The following is a 13928-nucleotide window of genomic DNA, read 5'->3' as shown; positions in this document are numbered from 1 at the left end:
CAGGCATAGAGAGCAATATCGCGTGAGTCAAAAGACAGGCCTACCTTCAGGAAAATGTACTGCTGGTTCGGATTGCGTCAGAGCTATAATGTTCGTAATCTCCGGACGAAAGATCCAATTCCTATCGTTTTTAGTCCCTTTCTCAGCATTATTACAAGTGAGTTCTCAAACCTTCGATCGACTAGTGCCACGCCGTTGCCATTTTCAAAGGTCTTTTCCACACCGACAACAATCTTTTCCTTGCCAGTTCTTGTAGTTTTGGGCACTACACTCGAGACCTTTGTATTCTCAAGTCATACGGTCGCCGACCTTTAATGGATTTCCACGCGTCCAAGTCATCTCACCAACAGCCCACATTCGTCTCGTAAATGACGCTCTCGGATTTACGTTTCGATCAGAGCCATCGGAACCTAGACTACTATTCAAGGCTGAGGGCGTGAAGTATGCAAGATGGTACCCAGCCGGAAGCAGAGTGCCATCGGGCTGGTCTTGAACAGCGAATATCTTGTCCGAGTGCAAGTTGTTCGGCCTGTTCAAAGTCTGGGAGATTTGTTGTAGTTGGCCGCCATCAAGAAGCTGCGAGCGACTGATTTTTCTGTCATGTTGAATTTGTGCAAGGAACTCGGAAGCAGCCTGTGTGCCTTGAAGCCCATTGTTTCGTGCTGAAGTCGATAAAAGAGGGCAGTATTGAAGCGACATCGAATCACACCACCAATGTTTTCTTTTCTGCGATGCTGTAGTTTTCGGAATTTCGAGCAAAGAGCTGTCTCTTATGACGGACTAGTTACTGGTCGAACCGAGCCACCAGCCACCTCGGCGCAATGTCGCCTATGCTGTCCCTCCAAGTATATTTCTTAGAAGCCGCGGAAAGCAACCCGGACCCTAAAAGTCCCCGCTAATTAAACCGGACCCAACTGAGTGTCGGAGCCTCCGCTGCGTTGCATCATAGTATTGTAATAGTGGTCCAAACCCCCGCCAAATATATTACCTGCGAACAGATCCGGCTGTAGTTGAAACATCGAGAAATCCTCTGCCTCTCGGCTCCTGAAAACCTGAGATGCGAGGTCAAAGTTGTCGACCAAATGCCGCGAAGGCATTGTCTGACTATTACCATACCATCCAGGGCTATCAAATGCCTCTTCAATCGGCCTTGGTGATACGCCAGCCGTTCTGGCGTCATCGATATTTTCAGCATTCAAGCAAGGTTGCTGAGATTTGGAGGTGTTGCTTTCCGGTAATGCGGGAGTCTCGTCACTATCACCGAGCTGCAGGTTTTTGGTGATAGACTGATCGAGAAACTCGAAGTAAAGCTGTAGCACCCAGTTTGTAACGTCCTAGTGCTCTGCAGTTCCCGGAGCCGACAAGACAGAGTTGAGCGCGATACTCTGCAAGCCTTTTCACAGTGCTTGGAGAGGAGCTCAGAGATGAATAGTGTGGATATACAGGGAATTAAAAAGACTAGTTATTCTACAGTATAGTATTAGGGTATTGTCTGGACATCGTCGGAGGGAAACACCTACATATATACGTTCCCATGTCGAATTAAGTCTTGATTTGCCGACGACACCCTATTTCTGCCCTAATACGTGCCTCTTCTTATTTGAAATACTTTGGCAATTGTACAGTACATTGAGACGATTGGAGAAAGACAGATGTAACACCCGACTGTCCAAAACTCGGGACGTCGTGAGTAGGGGATGGCGTTCAGCGAAATATTCGTCAGACATGGTGTCCTCCAGCCACCGCGTCAGCCTCAGTTCTGGTGGTTCGCACGACCTGATGACTACCATACAGCCAAATCTGATGCTGTGAACAATGAATCCATCGGCTTCAACTGTAACACCATCCTCCGACCCATGCCATGCTAGGCGCAGGAAATCGCACGCCCTCATGTATTCCTCGAAAGAGCGGAAATAGAGTTGACCAGAAAATAAATTCAATTGCAGAGGAAGGTGAGAGGGTAGACACCAGTGTTTCGGTAACGGTGGCACACTGTAGAGCTCGAGGTCGTCCAGAGGCCGGAAAGCCAGGTTAGTTCGCGGCGCATAGAGATGGAGGAAGGCTGCAGCGGATTTCTCAATAACGGGCATCAGCTTTTGCGCCTCGAATGGGCTGATGATGACCATGTGCCTGATAGTGTGGTCGCCAGCCGGGCTAGTCAATATCCATTGTACTTGCAATTGGTAAGCATCAGCGCATGGCTTTTTGCCACGCATCATGACGGTGCGAGCAAAATCCAACGTGACCAACAAGTCTCGAGGAAACTGAGCAATTTCCAGATGAGCAGCTGCACTGGTGGTCGCAAGAGCCTGGAAAGCCGGCAAGAAGGCAGATAGATGACTGGGGAGAAATGGCAGCCGATTGAACAAAGGTCTGGACATCCTCATGCAGTTTGTGGGGCTTTGGTTTCGCGGTCAGTGGCCGCTCTACTTGCCGCTCTTGTTCAATCTCAGGCGAGAGTTCGCGTTCTGGCACTTCCTGGAGTGTGGCGGATGCGAAGTAGAGGCTGTCAAACCTTTTGCAACGCTCGAGGATTTCGTTGAGCTGAGGGCTTGCCTCCGATTCCCGAAGAATGTCGGCCGCTTTTCCATTTCCACGTGGTCTATAACGAGTGTCAAGACTCGAAGCCTCGTCCTCTAAAAAGCGCTTGGCTTGTTCCTGGGTCACGCTGATGCCGGTTTCATTCTAGGTTTCTTTCCAAATCTGTCTCTGCCGTTTGAACCTGGCCCCTTGCGCGGCCCACAATGGCATACTTCTTCGAAGGTCTGCGTAAGTTTCGTGAATCGACCAAATCAAGACTTCAGATACGTCTAGAGCAGCATCGTCAGTCTTGTCGGCGACAACCAAGATCTCCGTTCGTATCTCCCTAGGGACACACAATACTACTGTCGACACGGTCTCGGCGGCGGACAATTTTCGAGATGAGGTCGGCCATTGAAAGTTCAATGTTTAGTTTGATAATGTATGCCAGCGGATGGAATTGGACGTAGCTGGAACGCGAGTTAGCGAACTGTACGAGGCTTATTTGGCAAGGTCAGACGTACATGAAGCTGTCTGACATAGACATCATGCAGATGATCAGGATCTGTTGGCACGGTCAGAACGCCTGGAAACAAAACCCAGATTCTGATTTAAAAGCTTACGTCCATTAACAGCGACACGCATACAATACAAGCATTAAAATTGAAAAGTGGCTTGTACCTAGTGAGGCCACCTAAGATCAATTCGGCTCGGACTAGGTAAATGAATAATCCATTAAGAACCCCGTCAATAATGAGGAATAGGACCTTTTCAATCCGATCCCATATGTTATTAGTAAAGACAAAGGTTTGCGAAACCTCCATGCGGGCGGGAATCCAAACACAATAAACTGAGATATTAATAAGACCGACAAGGACGAATAAAGTCCACTTCAAAATACCGACTTTTCGCTTGTTCATTATAATGAGGCCAACGCGGTTAGCAATAATTTGAATCAGACATTGTATCTGCGAGGCTATAAACATCTGTAAACAATTTGTGAGTGGGAAGCTGTATACCTGAAGTACCCATAAAGAAACTATATATTGCGAATTGTTTAGCGCAGCACAGAACCCGAAGCAATCAAAGGTCACTATCTTACCAATTATAAAGAACAAGCCAAAACTAGAGTAATTTATTAGGCAAATCTGGTTTGTAATATATATAAGTGTAATTGGACTTACGATCCACGGATATTACCACGAACAAGCAACCAGGAAAGAATAGCCATTGCGAGATTAACCGTTATTTCTGTCCAGATCATCCATATATAGACATAGCGTAGACTGTGTGTCCTTCGATAGATGGTAAACGTTTGACGAGCAGCTTTCGAGCTTGTGAGAACACAGAACCCTAGTGAAAACCCAAAGCAGATGGATACTATATCCATGTCTAGGGAATTTGGTGTCGCCGCCATAGCAAAGGAAGATTAAAGCCAGACGTAGAAGTAAAGAAGACGGGCGATAGAGGACAAAAGGAGTAGAATTAATAACGAGAAAGGCACCATGTTTTGAGCTTTGTCACCTACACGTTGCTGTGTGGAGGATCGCTGTGGGGAGGATCAGCCAAGGGACGGCAGGTGTCATCTGAGTACCAGGTTGGGCAAAGGGGCAGTTACACAAGGGAGTTGACCACCCTATAGATGCAAGCAAAAGGCGCCAGGTTACAGTTGAGTCATGCCGGTACTCATATCAGACCCTTAGCATAGCGAGTAAGGAGAGTACAATCTGTGGCGGATGCGGCCTAGTTGACTTTATTGAGCCAGTGGGCCGGAACCTACGAGGTTCCACTGCAGATTCTGGTGGCTGTGGTAGTGGTAGTGGTAGTGGTAGTGGTAGTGGTAGTGGTAGTGGTAGTGGTAGTGGTAGTGCTCGCTCTTCTGGTGGCTGTGGATTGTTGCCCCGCCAATCTTCGTGCCAGACAGCAGGTCGCTGGGTCGCCAGTCCTGAAGCTTTTCTATGGTCTGCCCAGGCGCTCAGCCAAGGTCTCTCGGTGGCGAGGCAAGATCTGGTCTCACCCCGCTTACTTGTGCTGAACCGTTATACGAGGCGGAGTGATTTCGTGATGGGCGGAAGGTACCGAGCGCGATCAAAAGCACGCTTAAATGGGAATTTCCCGGGCTGACTTACCTCCGCAATTTTAAGACACCTACAGGGGGGGGATTGGATAGGATTTGCTTGGAAACTCCGCCCGTAGCGTGTGGCGATGCCAAGATGTCTCTCCCCCTTCGCCAGCCCCGAGCCGACTCCGCGGGGTCAATGGCTTCAAAGCTCAAACCGCAACAAAACGCCGCTCGGTCAGATCATGTCTCTAGTTGGTTCGATTCCGCGGGCCCAGATCGGCATGTTTGGGAGATGGAAGTCGTGGCATTTGGGCTCATTACTAGATAGTGAGCATAGAACATGGAGACCTACAATAAATTGCTCTCTCGAATTTTCAGTGCTTAGTTGCGTCCACTGGAGATCGAAATGCCCATTGGAATTTGAGGACGGAATCAAAGAGATATCATCCCTTGACGAGCAGACGATTTCACTTTAGAATGGTCGCCCACCGACCTTGCACCTGTCGAAGGTTCAGCCCTCTGAAGAAAAATTTATACTTTGGTGCTCAGCACAATACATAAATCCTCAAACTATCAAGTCCGTGTTGGAGAAGAGCCACCCGAACTAGGGAGCCGAGGTCGAGCATCCCAATTCAAGCGATCCACCAAATCCGAGCTCGACGGCAAGAAGTTCAGAATGGCAACTTGCAATATCGTATTAAACAGGTTGCTATATCTTGACCACGTTTCTCACCGTGCCGAGAAAAATTCCATCATCAATTGGTAATCCCAATCTATGGGGAATTTCCCTCCTCAAGCGCCTCTGTTCAACTTCTCGTCTGAATACTCTGATATCAGCATCGCAGATACAGCAAGACTTAGGGGCACGGAAAACGATAAGCCAAAGAAAAATATCGCGATAACAAGCTCCAAATCTGCGATATTGATTTAAATTCTGCCGCAGCCCAATCAGTCTGTTTGATTTGAATATGGAGATCAAAAATCAACTGTTGTAGCGGTCTAAAATGAAGGTTCCATGGAAATAATTCAACATTATTAAACTATCATCGACGTCATCTAACTTCGAAATACTGTCGACCAGCACTTACTTTTCAGACAGGATGCAGCAAGTTCTAGTTCCTATTTTGAATAGCAAATTGACTGTCCCGTAAGAAACGAGGCTTTCTGACTAGAATTTGCTGGCCAACTCAGCATAACTGCTTGTTTGATGCAAAGACACTGTAGGAGAAACAATTGCGCCGCGATTGTGACACACTCGTGGCAACCTGGAATTTTGTGGTGGCTTGATGCATACTTGGCGGATCCTAGTAGATTATGTTTTGTATTTTGGAAAAAAGTTTCCCTAGATCCTGCCCTCAATCCTGAGTCGTGGTCTGAAGCGGCTTAAAAACAACTGTACCCTACTAGACCCCAGAAACCCTTTGTTGTTATTTTACCCGGAGGGACACGTAAAATTTTACACCCGAAGGCACCCCAACAATAACTTCTTGTCGATATTCAGCCCCACCCCAATATGAGAAGGATGGAAGACAAGTCTCCGGAGGTACAATTCTCATAGCTGTGGGGTGGGGCCTCCGAGATCACTTCGTTGATTCGCCAAGAATACTCTATATATGAAATGCAGCCTTTATTCACGATCTTTTGGGACCACCTGGAATGACATCAGCCGGCTAAAGTCATAATTTGCGGCGCCTAATTTAAAAAAGAAACTGGAGCGTACAGCTTCTGCCATGTGATTTCACGAGTAGCTGAATATGCTATCCCCTACGATATGATTCTTCGTCAAATTTCCGTAGTTTCCGGGCCTGCGTCGTGATCCAGGAATAGGAAGGTAGTAAAAAAGAAATTCTTAGAGACTAGGGAATGTCTCGAGTAGGATCAAGAAATGCACTAGTGGCGAATGAGGTCAGTTGTATTTATCTCCAGCAGCCTGCAGATAATTTGTGCTGTAGTGACCTTGACTTGAAGTTTCCCTTGATATAGTTCTTGAAGAAAATGCGAATATTATACTGGGGTTAAGTACTCTCAAAGTCCAACCGAGCTTGGAGGAGAGGAACAGTGCTGGTTGACGAAAATGATAGTAAACGGAGACATTCGAGGTACAACTCGTGAATTCTCCTCATACATCCTAAAGTTAGCCTGTTGTAAGTATAATTTGGCCCTAAATGGCAGGAGGGATGCTAATCACTTGTTTGGCCTTATAAATTGTGTTAGCCACCAAAAGCTAGACGAGAACCACTGGATGTACCGTGTATGACAAAGTTCAATGCACAGCGGATGCAGCCTACCCATGCAACTATGTTGAAACAAGATGTCTAAGAAGCTGACTTAAGTAGGAAAGAAATAAGACTTTAGTAGCATTTCTTAAATATATTGAGAGGTGGGAGTGTGTTTCGCCGAAACCTACTTCCTCGAGACAAAGAGTCCTTCACCTATGCCAACAGTGAGGATTTGCGTGTTGAAGAATCGTCATATGTAATCCGTATCCATTAGTAAAAGGCTAAGCAAAATATCATACTTATTCCACGGCAGCATAAACCCCGCATCACATTGGCAATCATGCCCGACAAAGTCAAGTTCATTTTATTTCATTGGTGCAAAGTAAGCTAGTTACAATCCTGCAAAGGGTATCCATCCAGCTCCATACGCCATCTCAGCAATGCGAACAGTAACATCATGATAGTCCTTCGTCCCCCATTGAATTTCGTCAAATCAGAAACCTTGCTGTTACAATCTGGAAAAGAAACCAGTACACATAAAATGCGCCGTTGACATACGCCGGGACCACGGTTTAGCCAGCAATGGTCAAGATATTTAGGCGAACAATAGACGAGAATGGTAGCCTAAAACGAAATGCACACATGCTTCCTGATTTTATGGTACAAGCTACTTGTCGAAGTGAAGAATCAGTAAAGCTAAAATCAGAAACATTAGAGGTCAGAACTTTAATAAAAGGAGTAGGTAAACTCAACACAATTAACTTTAGTGAACCACAATGTCCAGAGGACTTAAAAGTCCGCATGACGGTAATGGTCTCTATCAAATCTTGGTGGTAGAAGACCCCAATCCCCCCCAAAGTAACTTTGAATTCCTGCATTGCTGTCGTCAATCTGCCAATGTGGAGCTGGGGCAAAGCCGCTGAGGACCTTTCTAGAAGCCGGTCCCTCTTCAGCATATGAAAGCAAGGTACCGAATGCAGCCTCAATGAAAGGTTTTGCGGCTTCAGCAACGGTCATATTCCCCATCTCCTCTTCTGTAATGGGCTTCTTGGCAACTAGACCAGGATGGAAACCACTCTTTGGGGGGGCAATTGGGCCAAATTTATTCTCAAGGTTCGGACGCTTAGCCAGTTCGTTGAAGTAATGTTTAACTTCCATGGTTGCAAATTGTCTTTGGCCGCTGTAGAACATGTCATCTAATTGCTTCTTTCTTTGGATATTCTTTTCCTCGGCAGAGAGAGTTAGGTCATCAATCTCCTTTTGCTTCGATTCAGAAAGCGGGGTGAATACACCGGCCATGTCGCTGGGCATTCCATATGGATAATACTGTGCAACTGAGTGAGGAGGAAGTGTATCAATAGTTGTTGGAGGGCCACGAGAATAGACACATTTGGAGCCCGGGTTGTGTCGCGCTGCATGACCTATTGGAGGCTGGACTCTAGTGCCATAGATATTGACGGCCGGTACCTTAGAGTAATTTGCCTCTCGCGAAGAGATATTGTGACTGCCACGTTGTAGGTTGATATTGTAGTGGCTTCTAGGAGGCATATGGCTTGAGGACAGCAGAGTATTTACTGAGACATGGTCCATGCCGGCTACAGCCGGTCTGGTGATGGCTGCTGGGTATTGTCGCTGGCCAGGAGGTCCTGCCGTTAAAGGGCGCGGGTATCTAGGTGGGCGACTGTGATCTGCATTTGACTGAGATGCGGAGGCAGCGAGGAGAGGGTTGGGATGTGTTGTGGGACGCGATCGGATGCTAGGACGGGGGAATCGGTATCCTTGATTCATTTCACCTCCAGGTTGATTTTGGCTTCTGCTCGGGGGAGAGGAAACGGTGTATTCGGGAAGTTGCTCAGGGGAGGGTATCCGAGGGGTATTTCGAGCTGTATTGCAATTAGCTGATATTCTTCTGAGGAGCCTCGACTGGCCACTTACCAGAATGGAGTCTCGTATACGCGTTATCTGTCGCCAAAACCTGCTGTTGGATTATGATATTATCTTCTTCGGGCACAGATCCCATCGAAATTCTGGCTTGGTCATCGCCTACTCCCATATGCAGTCTCATACCGAAGGTTGGGGCATTTACTGAAAGCCTACTGGAGGAGGAAGGTGTAGGCGTGTATGAAGTCGAGGCCATATTGCCAGAGACCTCCCTTAGCCGCTGGAGCTCCCTGAACTCATCCATTTCTTGGTCTGTCAGTCCCATTCTCTCTTGTGGGGTGGTGGTTGAGATGGGATTTGGTGTTCGGTATGCCCCTTGATTGAGCTTTGGCTTATTGTAGGGACTATTGGCAATGTGTTTAGCGTAGGCCAGGGCATTTGCTCTCAGTAGCGGCGGCAGTGTGCTTTGAGGTGGTTGATGGTACTCGTATTGTCCTCTCTGGCCCATCGACATCAAAGGTTGTCGACCGGAGCCTTCACGCTGAAGACGATTGGGAGCAGAGAAATTATGCTTCACACTTGGATCGACGAGGGAACCGACCGTTGTGTAGGTAATGGACTTTGGTGTGATGGAAACTGACTTGGGAGAACCGTCTGCATTGCTTTTGGATGGCAAGTCAGGGTTTCGCTCCAAAGAGTCAACGACACCAGGTCCGATAGTTTTGTATGGGCTGATGGTATTGTTGATTTGCGACATGGTTTCTCTAGCTTGGGCCGGCACCGAATGCACCTTTGAGGTCCCTGGTGCGGATATTTCAGTCGCTGATACGTGCGACGATTGAGGTTGGGTGTGGTTTGGAACTTGAAGATGTGAGGTTGTTCGAAACGCGTCGCCAACTGGCAGTGGGGTCAAATTTGTCGATTCGAAGTCAGTCGAGTGTTCGGAAGGTCCCTGGCTAGCCAGACTCTTCCTCTTGAGAATCTTGTATGTTGGGCCAGCAACTCTGTCTCGCTGGGTGGGTGGTCGGCTAAGTATCGCTGCCCACATCGTGACTTCCGGAAACAGCTGGGGTTTCTGATGATGCGGGATTCGATGAGATGCGCCCACAAGATAATACTAACAGAGGCTACCTGATAAGTAAAACAGATAAGCAACCGCGGATTATGGATTGCAATCTATGCTCCTTCGCAGATCGCGATCTGTCAACGAGGTCGTGACTTTGGAGTCCGGGAGGCTCAATTAACCAAGCAAACCACGTAGGTTGAGGTTAACTCACTTGTTATTCCGCAACTACTAGGGCGCCATTAGTAGTTCCTTGTCAAATAAAATAGTACCAGTCCAGTTCAAAATAATTGAGAAACTGTGTTGCGTGGGAGAAAGTGAGTGGGTGAGAAAGATGACGGTCGCCTAAGGAGCCTTTGTTGTTTAGATAATTACGGTAGAGGAAGTATAACGCGCCTCGCTTCGTTGATACCAGTGATCACGGGGATTTGGAATAAGGTAAGAAGATACACCGTCTGGTTATAGCTATGTAGGTAGGCAGTTAATCGATTTTGGAGGAGAGCGGTGACGATGGAAGCGCTTGGTGTCAACGTTACTTCCCTGATTCGAGAAGAACACTGGGGGAGAAAGGTAAGGGCTCAAACTTTAACTTCACCATCCCAAATCATAGTAATGAATCCACTTAATGCCCGGTCCATAGCATGGTTCAAGATCTCAGGAGATTCACCAGTGTACATAGGTACATAACTAATCAAATATCGCGAGATAGAACTAGCTGCTAAGTCTTAACGGGTGGGCTCAGCTTTTTCATCACAGCTTGATTGATATAATAAGGAATAACATGAGAATCAATAGCAGATGCAGTCATTATCAAGCACCAACTTTGGTGCATAACGGAAATTAATTGTAGCGTCCTTTCCCATTTGCACATACTGATGTCCGAAGTACCAATGAATCACCCAAACAACAATTCCAAAGACAAAGAAAATACTGCATGAACCAAAAGGATCCCAATAGCAAAGTTTTCAAGCCCGGTTTTGATTATCCTAAACTTAAAACTAGCAAACTACATAGATTGTAGCCAGTCGAATGGTCGATCATGTTAACTACGGGTGTATGCAGGATTTGGAGAACATGCTAGCCGAAACAGTAGTCTCTAATCTACTGTTGATATCATGTTTAAGTAAACAAACTATGGTACATCGACATAGAGAGTTTGGCTTTCGACAAAATCGGATCATGGCCCACTCTGCTTAGAATATAATAACTCCGCAATAGATGTCATACATGATTCTCAAAAGCCGAGCAGGAAAATTCTAAACAGATAGTCAAGGAGGCACCGCTTCCTGAAAACCGCTAAAACATACTGAATAGCCCCCTCAGCCAACTAAAGGCTTCAGCTACACTTCACTGAATGAAATACCGCTAGCCACTTGGCAGCACCGAGTCTCGATTGGATGGAAACCAATTAAAACAATTAATGGGGATAAAAATCGCTGGATTCGGGTAACCACGCGATTACAAGACAAGAGTCGAATACTATAGCATGCTAAATAGTAACACAATAAAAGGTTTCGAGAATACGGATTCAGAGGGAAGAAATGTCGTTAAAAGAAAGCCTGAAACTTGATGCTGTTTAGCGATGTAGTGCCCGAGCGCACATGCTCGAGCTACGAGGAGAAGCGTATATTTCAGCACGCAGTTGGGGATTATATTAAACCACTTAATTTCCACATGGGACACGAGGGTTAAAGCATGGAGGACTTGTACAAAGGAATTATATTGGTAATGTAAAATTACAAAAGCTAGTATAAGGTAGGTAGTAGTAAAACAGCTAACCAGCAAACACGCTTTTGGTTAGAACAGAGCTCCCGTTCTTAAAATGTTACACTTCCAGTCTTTGGGATTTTCAAGATGCCAGCTGCTAAAAGCTTCTCTGCCAAGGTGAAGATCATGCCATCGCATCCCTTTGCCGCGACGATACTAACAGCAACAGGTAGCACTTCTTCTTGGAGAGTAATAGTAGAGTTGTATGAGGCTTGTCCAACTTGGGAATGGTCAGTTCGAGATCTATAAAGAGAGATGAGAGGTTATGACTTACTAGGGAATACCATGTCCGGCTCCTCGGCGAAGCCAGATAGTCTTCCAACACTAATTCCTGTTGGAATTCCTGGTTGACTACAATACATTTATATTAGCACGGCTCCTCCATGGATTAAATTGGCTGGTTCTTACCCTCCGTAAATATTTCTGTAACTGGGGTTTCCACTGGACTGAGTGTAAACCAAAATACTCTCGCTGCAACTTTCCTTACTTGGCACAATGACTTCCTTCTCCCACCACGTCCTGAAAATGGTAGCATTCCTCAAAGCGCTCTCCGTTGCATCAGCAGTCATATTAACCTGCCCAAACGCCCATCTAATCAATGGTGTTGGGTTGACAAATGGTCGTTTGCCGTTGTGGGCCGCTGCGTAATCGGCGTAGAATGGGAGAGTAAGCAGATTGTATTGTTGTTGTGAGATGACTGTTGGGTACGCAAGGTTTAAGAGATTGGAGAGTGAGGCATTGCCTGCCTCTGCTGGTGGGGAAGCGGCCCAGAGCGTGGCGGGAACAATTGCTGTTGGGGCGGGGGCTTTCAAGAAATCCTGGAGTTTGGAGAGGAAGTCTAAGAGAATGGTTTGAGCTTCTGTTCGTGCCGTGGTGGGAAATCCAGAAGTAAGGATCTTCTTTGGCAGCGAGGGGAAGTCAGATGTGATGTTTGTGCCATAGAGAGCTTTTGAAGCTGCGTGCCAGAGGATTGGATCACGTGTGAGGAATCCGGCGGTATCAAGGGCAGGGGAAAGCGGCATCACCCCGTCGAGGGTGACGAGACCGTGGGAGGGACGGTTTCCGTAGCATCCGTTCGACCCTGATGGACCCCGGATGGAACCACCTGTGTCGGAACCCAACCCGATGTCGAGCCATGAATAAGCACCGATTCCTGCTCCTGGGCCGGAGGAAGAAGAGGAGGGGTCTTGATATCCGTCTCCGCGAGCGTTGAAGGGACAATGATAGTCAACCCAATCGGCAGTGGGACTTTCGCCGTTTGCGAATTGGGACGTCTTCATTTTACCAATGATCACAGCGCCAGCGTCGATTAGGCGCTGGACTGCAGGGCACGTGGCTGCGCGCGGTGGGTAGAGATCGTAGTATGCTCTGTTTCCATTACCGGTTTTGACGCCCTTGATGTCGTAGATATCTTTCACTCCAAGTCTAACTCCTGCAAGAGGCTTATCTGCCGTTTTGGTGTAGTATAGCCTGGAAGGGACGCCAATCGTCGGTGAGTGATCTCCTGGAACTGCGGCACTCAGCACGGAGTAACTTCCATCGGCGTTCGGCTTCAACCCTTCGGTGAAAGCACCTTGTTCGTCCGAGTAGAGTCTATATGCTTGGTAGACGTTTCCAGTTCGTGGGGACATGAAGTATGGTCCTGCAGGAATTTCGGTACGCCATCCAGTGAAGGTTTGCCCTTGGCTTTTGACCGAGGAGGTATACGCGCGAGCCGGCATGAAAAGCTTTGTACCGTATTGAGTGAGGGCTGCACCGAGGGGGTACTTCACTGTTGCCGGGGAGGAGCCGACATGCTTGAGGTAGATCGCTGGGAGGAAGTCAGTAGCCGGTGGAAGGTATTGGAACTAGAGCATACCTTGCAGAAACCCGGTATTGAACACATCGTCAGTGGCGGTGTAGTTTGCGACGAGAGATCTGAAAACTTCAGTGGTGAAGGATCTGGATGAATCCGCAAAGACCGTCAGTGGGATCAGGTCAACTCCAGTTGTCGATGCATGCTTCAGCATATCCGGAGTAGCATCAATAATGGATACGGCCTCAGGAGCAGCATAGTAGGCAATGCCATTGACAATAACTGTCTTGCCCGACTCCGAGATCTCAGCGGTGGTTGAGGCAACAAGCACCAGAGCGGCGAAAACAGTGCGGAGGAACTTGGGAGCCATAGCCAATGAATGACCAGCGAGAAAAGAATGGATGGATTAAAGATAAAATCTGGGAGACATAAGAGACAGTTATATAGAGAAACGGAAAAGGATTATGGGAATGTCATAACACCCACTGTAATCGTCGGAACCTCGGTCGTCGTACCTGGAATTAGCTCCAGGTACGAAATACCATATCACCCCGACAGGGGATCGAAGGTCACTAAACCAAACCATCGGGTTATTATTTTCGCCGTTGTCATATATCTAGG

The 13928-nt window shown here is 47.3% G+C and overlaps 4 protein-coding genes across 4 annotated transcripts; all 4 read right to left on the bottom strand.

Moving 5' to 3' along the window:
• Positions 1-288: 288 nt before the first annotated feature.
• On the bottom strand, positions 289-699 carry BP5553_06622 (uncharacterized protein; the record flags this gene model as incomplete). Its single annotated transcript, XM_032015245.1, has 1 exon — positions 289-699. One exon carries the CDS (start codon positions 697-699, stop codon positions 289-291), a length of 411 nt encoding a protein of 136 aa, XP_031868666.1.
• Positions 700-899: 200 nt separating this feature from the next.
• BP5553_06621 (uncharacterized protein) lies at positions 900-3067 on the bottom strand (the record flags this gene model as incomplete). Its single annotated transcript, XM_032015244.1, has 5 exons — positions 900-1334; positions 1629-2309; positions 2380-2685; positions 2879-2990; positions 3045-3067. 5 exons carry the CDS (start codon positions 3065-3067, stop codon positions 900-902), a joined length of 1557 nt encoding a protein of 518 aa, XP_031868665.1.
• Positions 3068-7590: 4523 nt separating this feature from the next.
• On the bottom strand, positions 7591-9730 carry BP5553_06620 (uncharacterized protein; the record flags this gene model as incomplete). The annotated part of the gene is made up of 2 exons (XM_032015243.1): positions 7591-8684; positions 8737-9730. The coding sequence occupies 2 exons, from the start codon at positions 9728-9730 to the stop codon at positions 7591-7593; spliced, it is 2088 nt and encodes a 695-aa protein (XP_031868664.1).
• Positions 9731-11562: 1832 nt separating this feature from the next.
• On the bottom strand, positions 11563-13677 carry BP5553_06619 (putative Glutamyl-tRNA(Gln) amidotransferase subunit A; the record flags this gene model as incomplete). Its single annotated transcript, XM_032015242.1, has 4 exons — positions 11563-11732; positions 11787-11863; positions 11921-13322; positions 13371-13677. The coding sequence occupies 4 exons, from the start codon at positions 13675-13677 to the stop codon at positions 11563-11565; spliced, it is 1956 nt and encodes a 651-aa protein (XP_031868663.1).
• Positions 13678-13928: the final 251 nt, after the last annotated feature.

Source organism: Venustampulla echinocandica (assembly GCF_003357145.1).
Source record: "Venustampulla echinocandica strain BP 5553 chromosome Unknown scaffold_4, whole genome shotgun sequence".
In the NCBI taxonomy this organism is placed as follows: domain Eukaryota; kingdom Fungi; phylum Ascomycota; class Leotiomycetes; order Helotiales; family Pleuroascaceae; genus Venustampulla; species Venustampulla echinocandica.
Note: the sequence above shows the minus strand (reverse complement) of the source record. Positions and strands in the feature narration are given on the sequence as shown.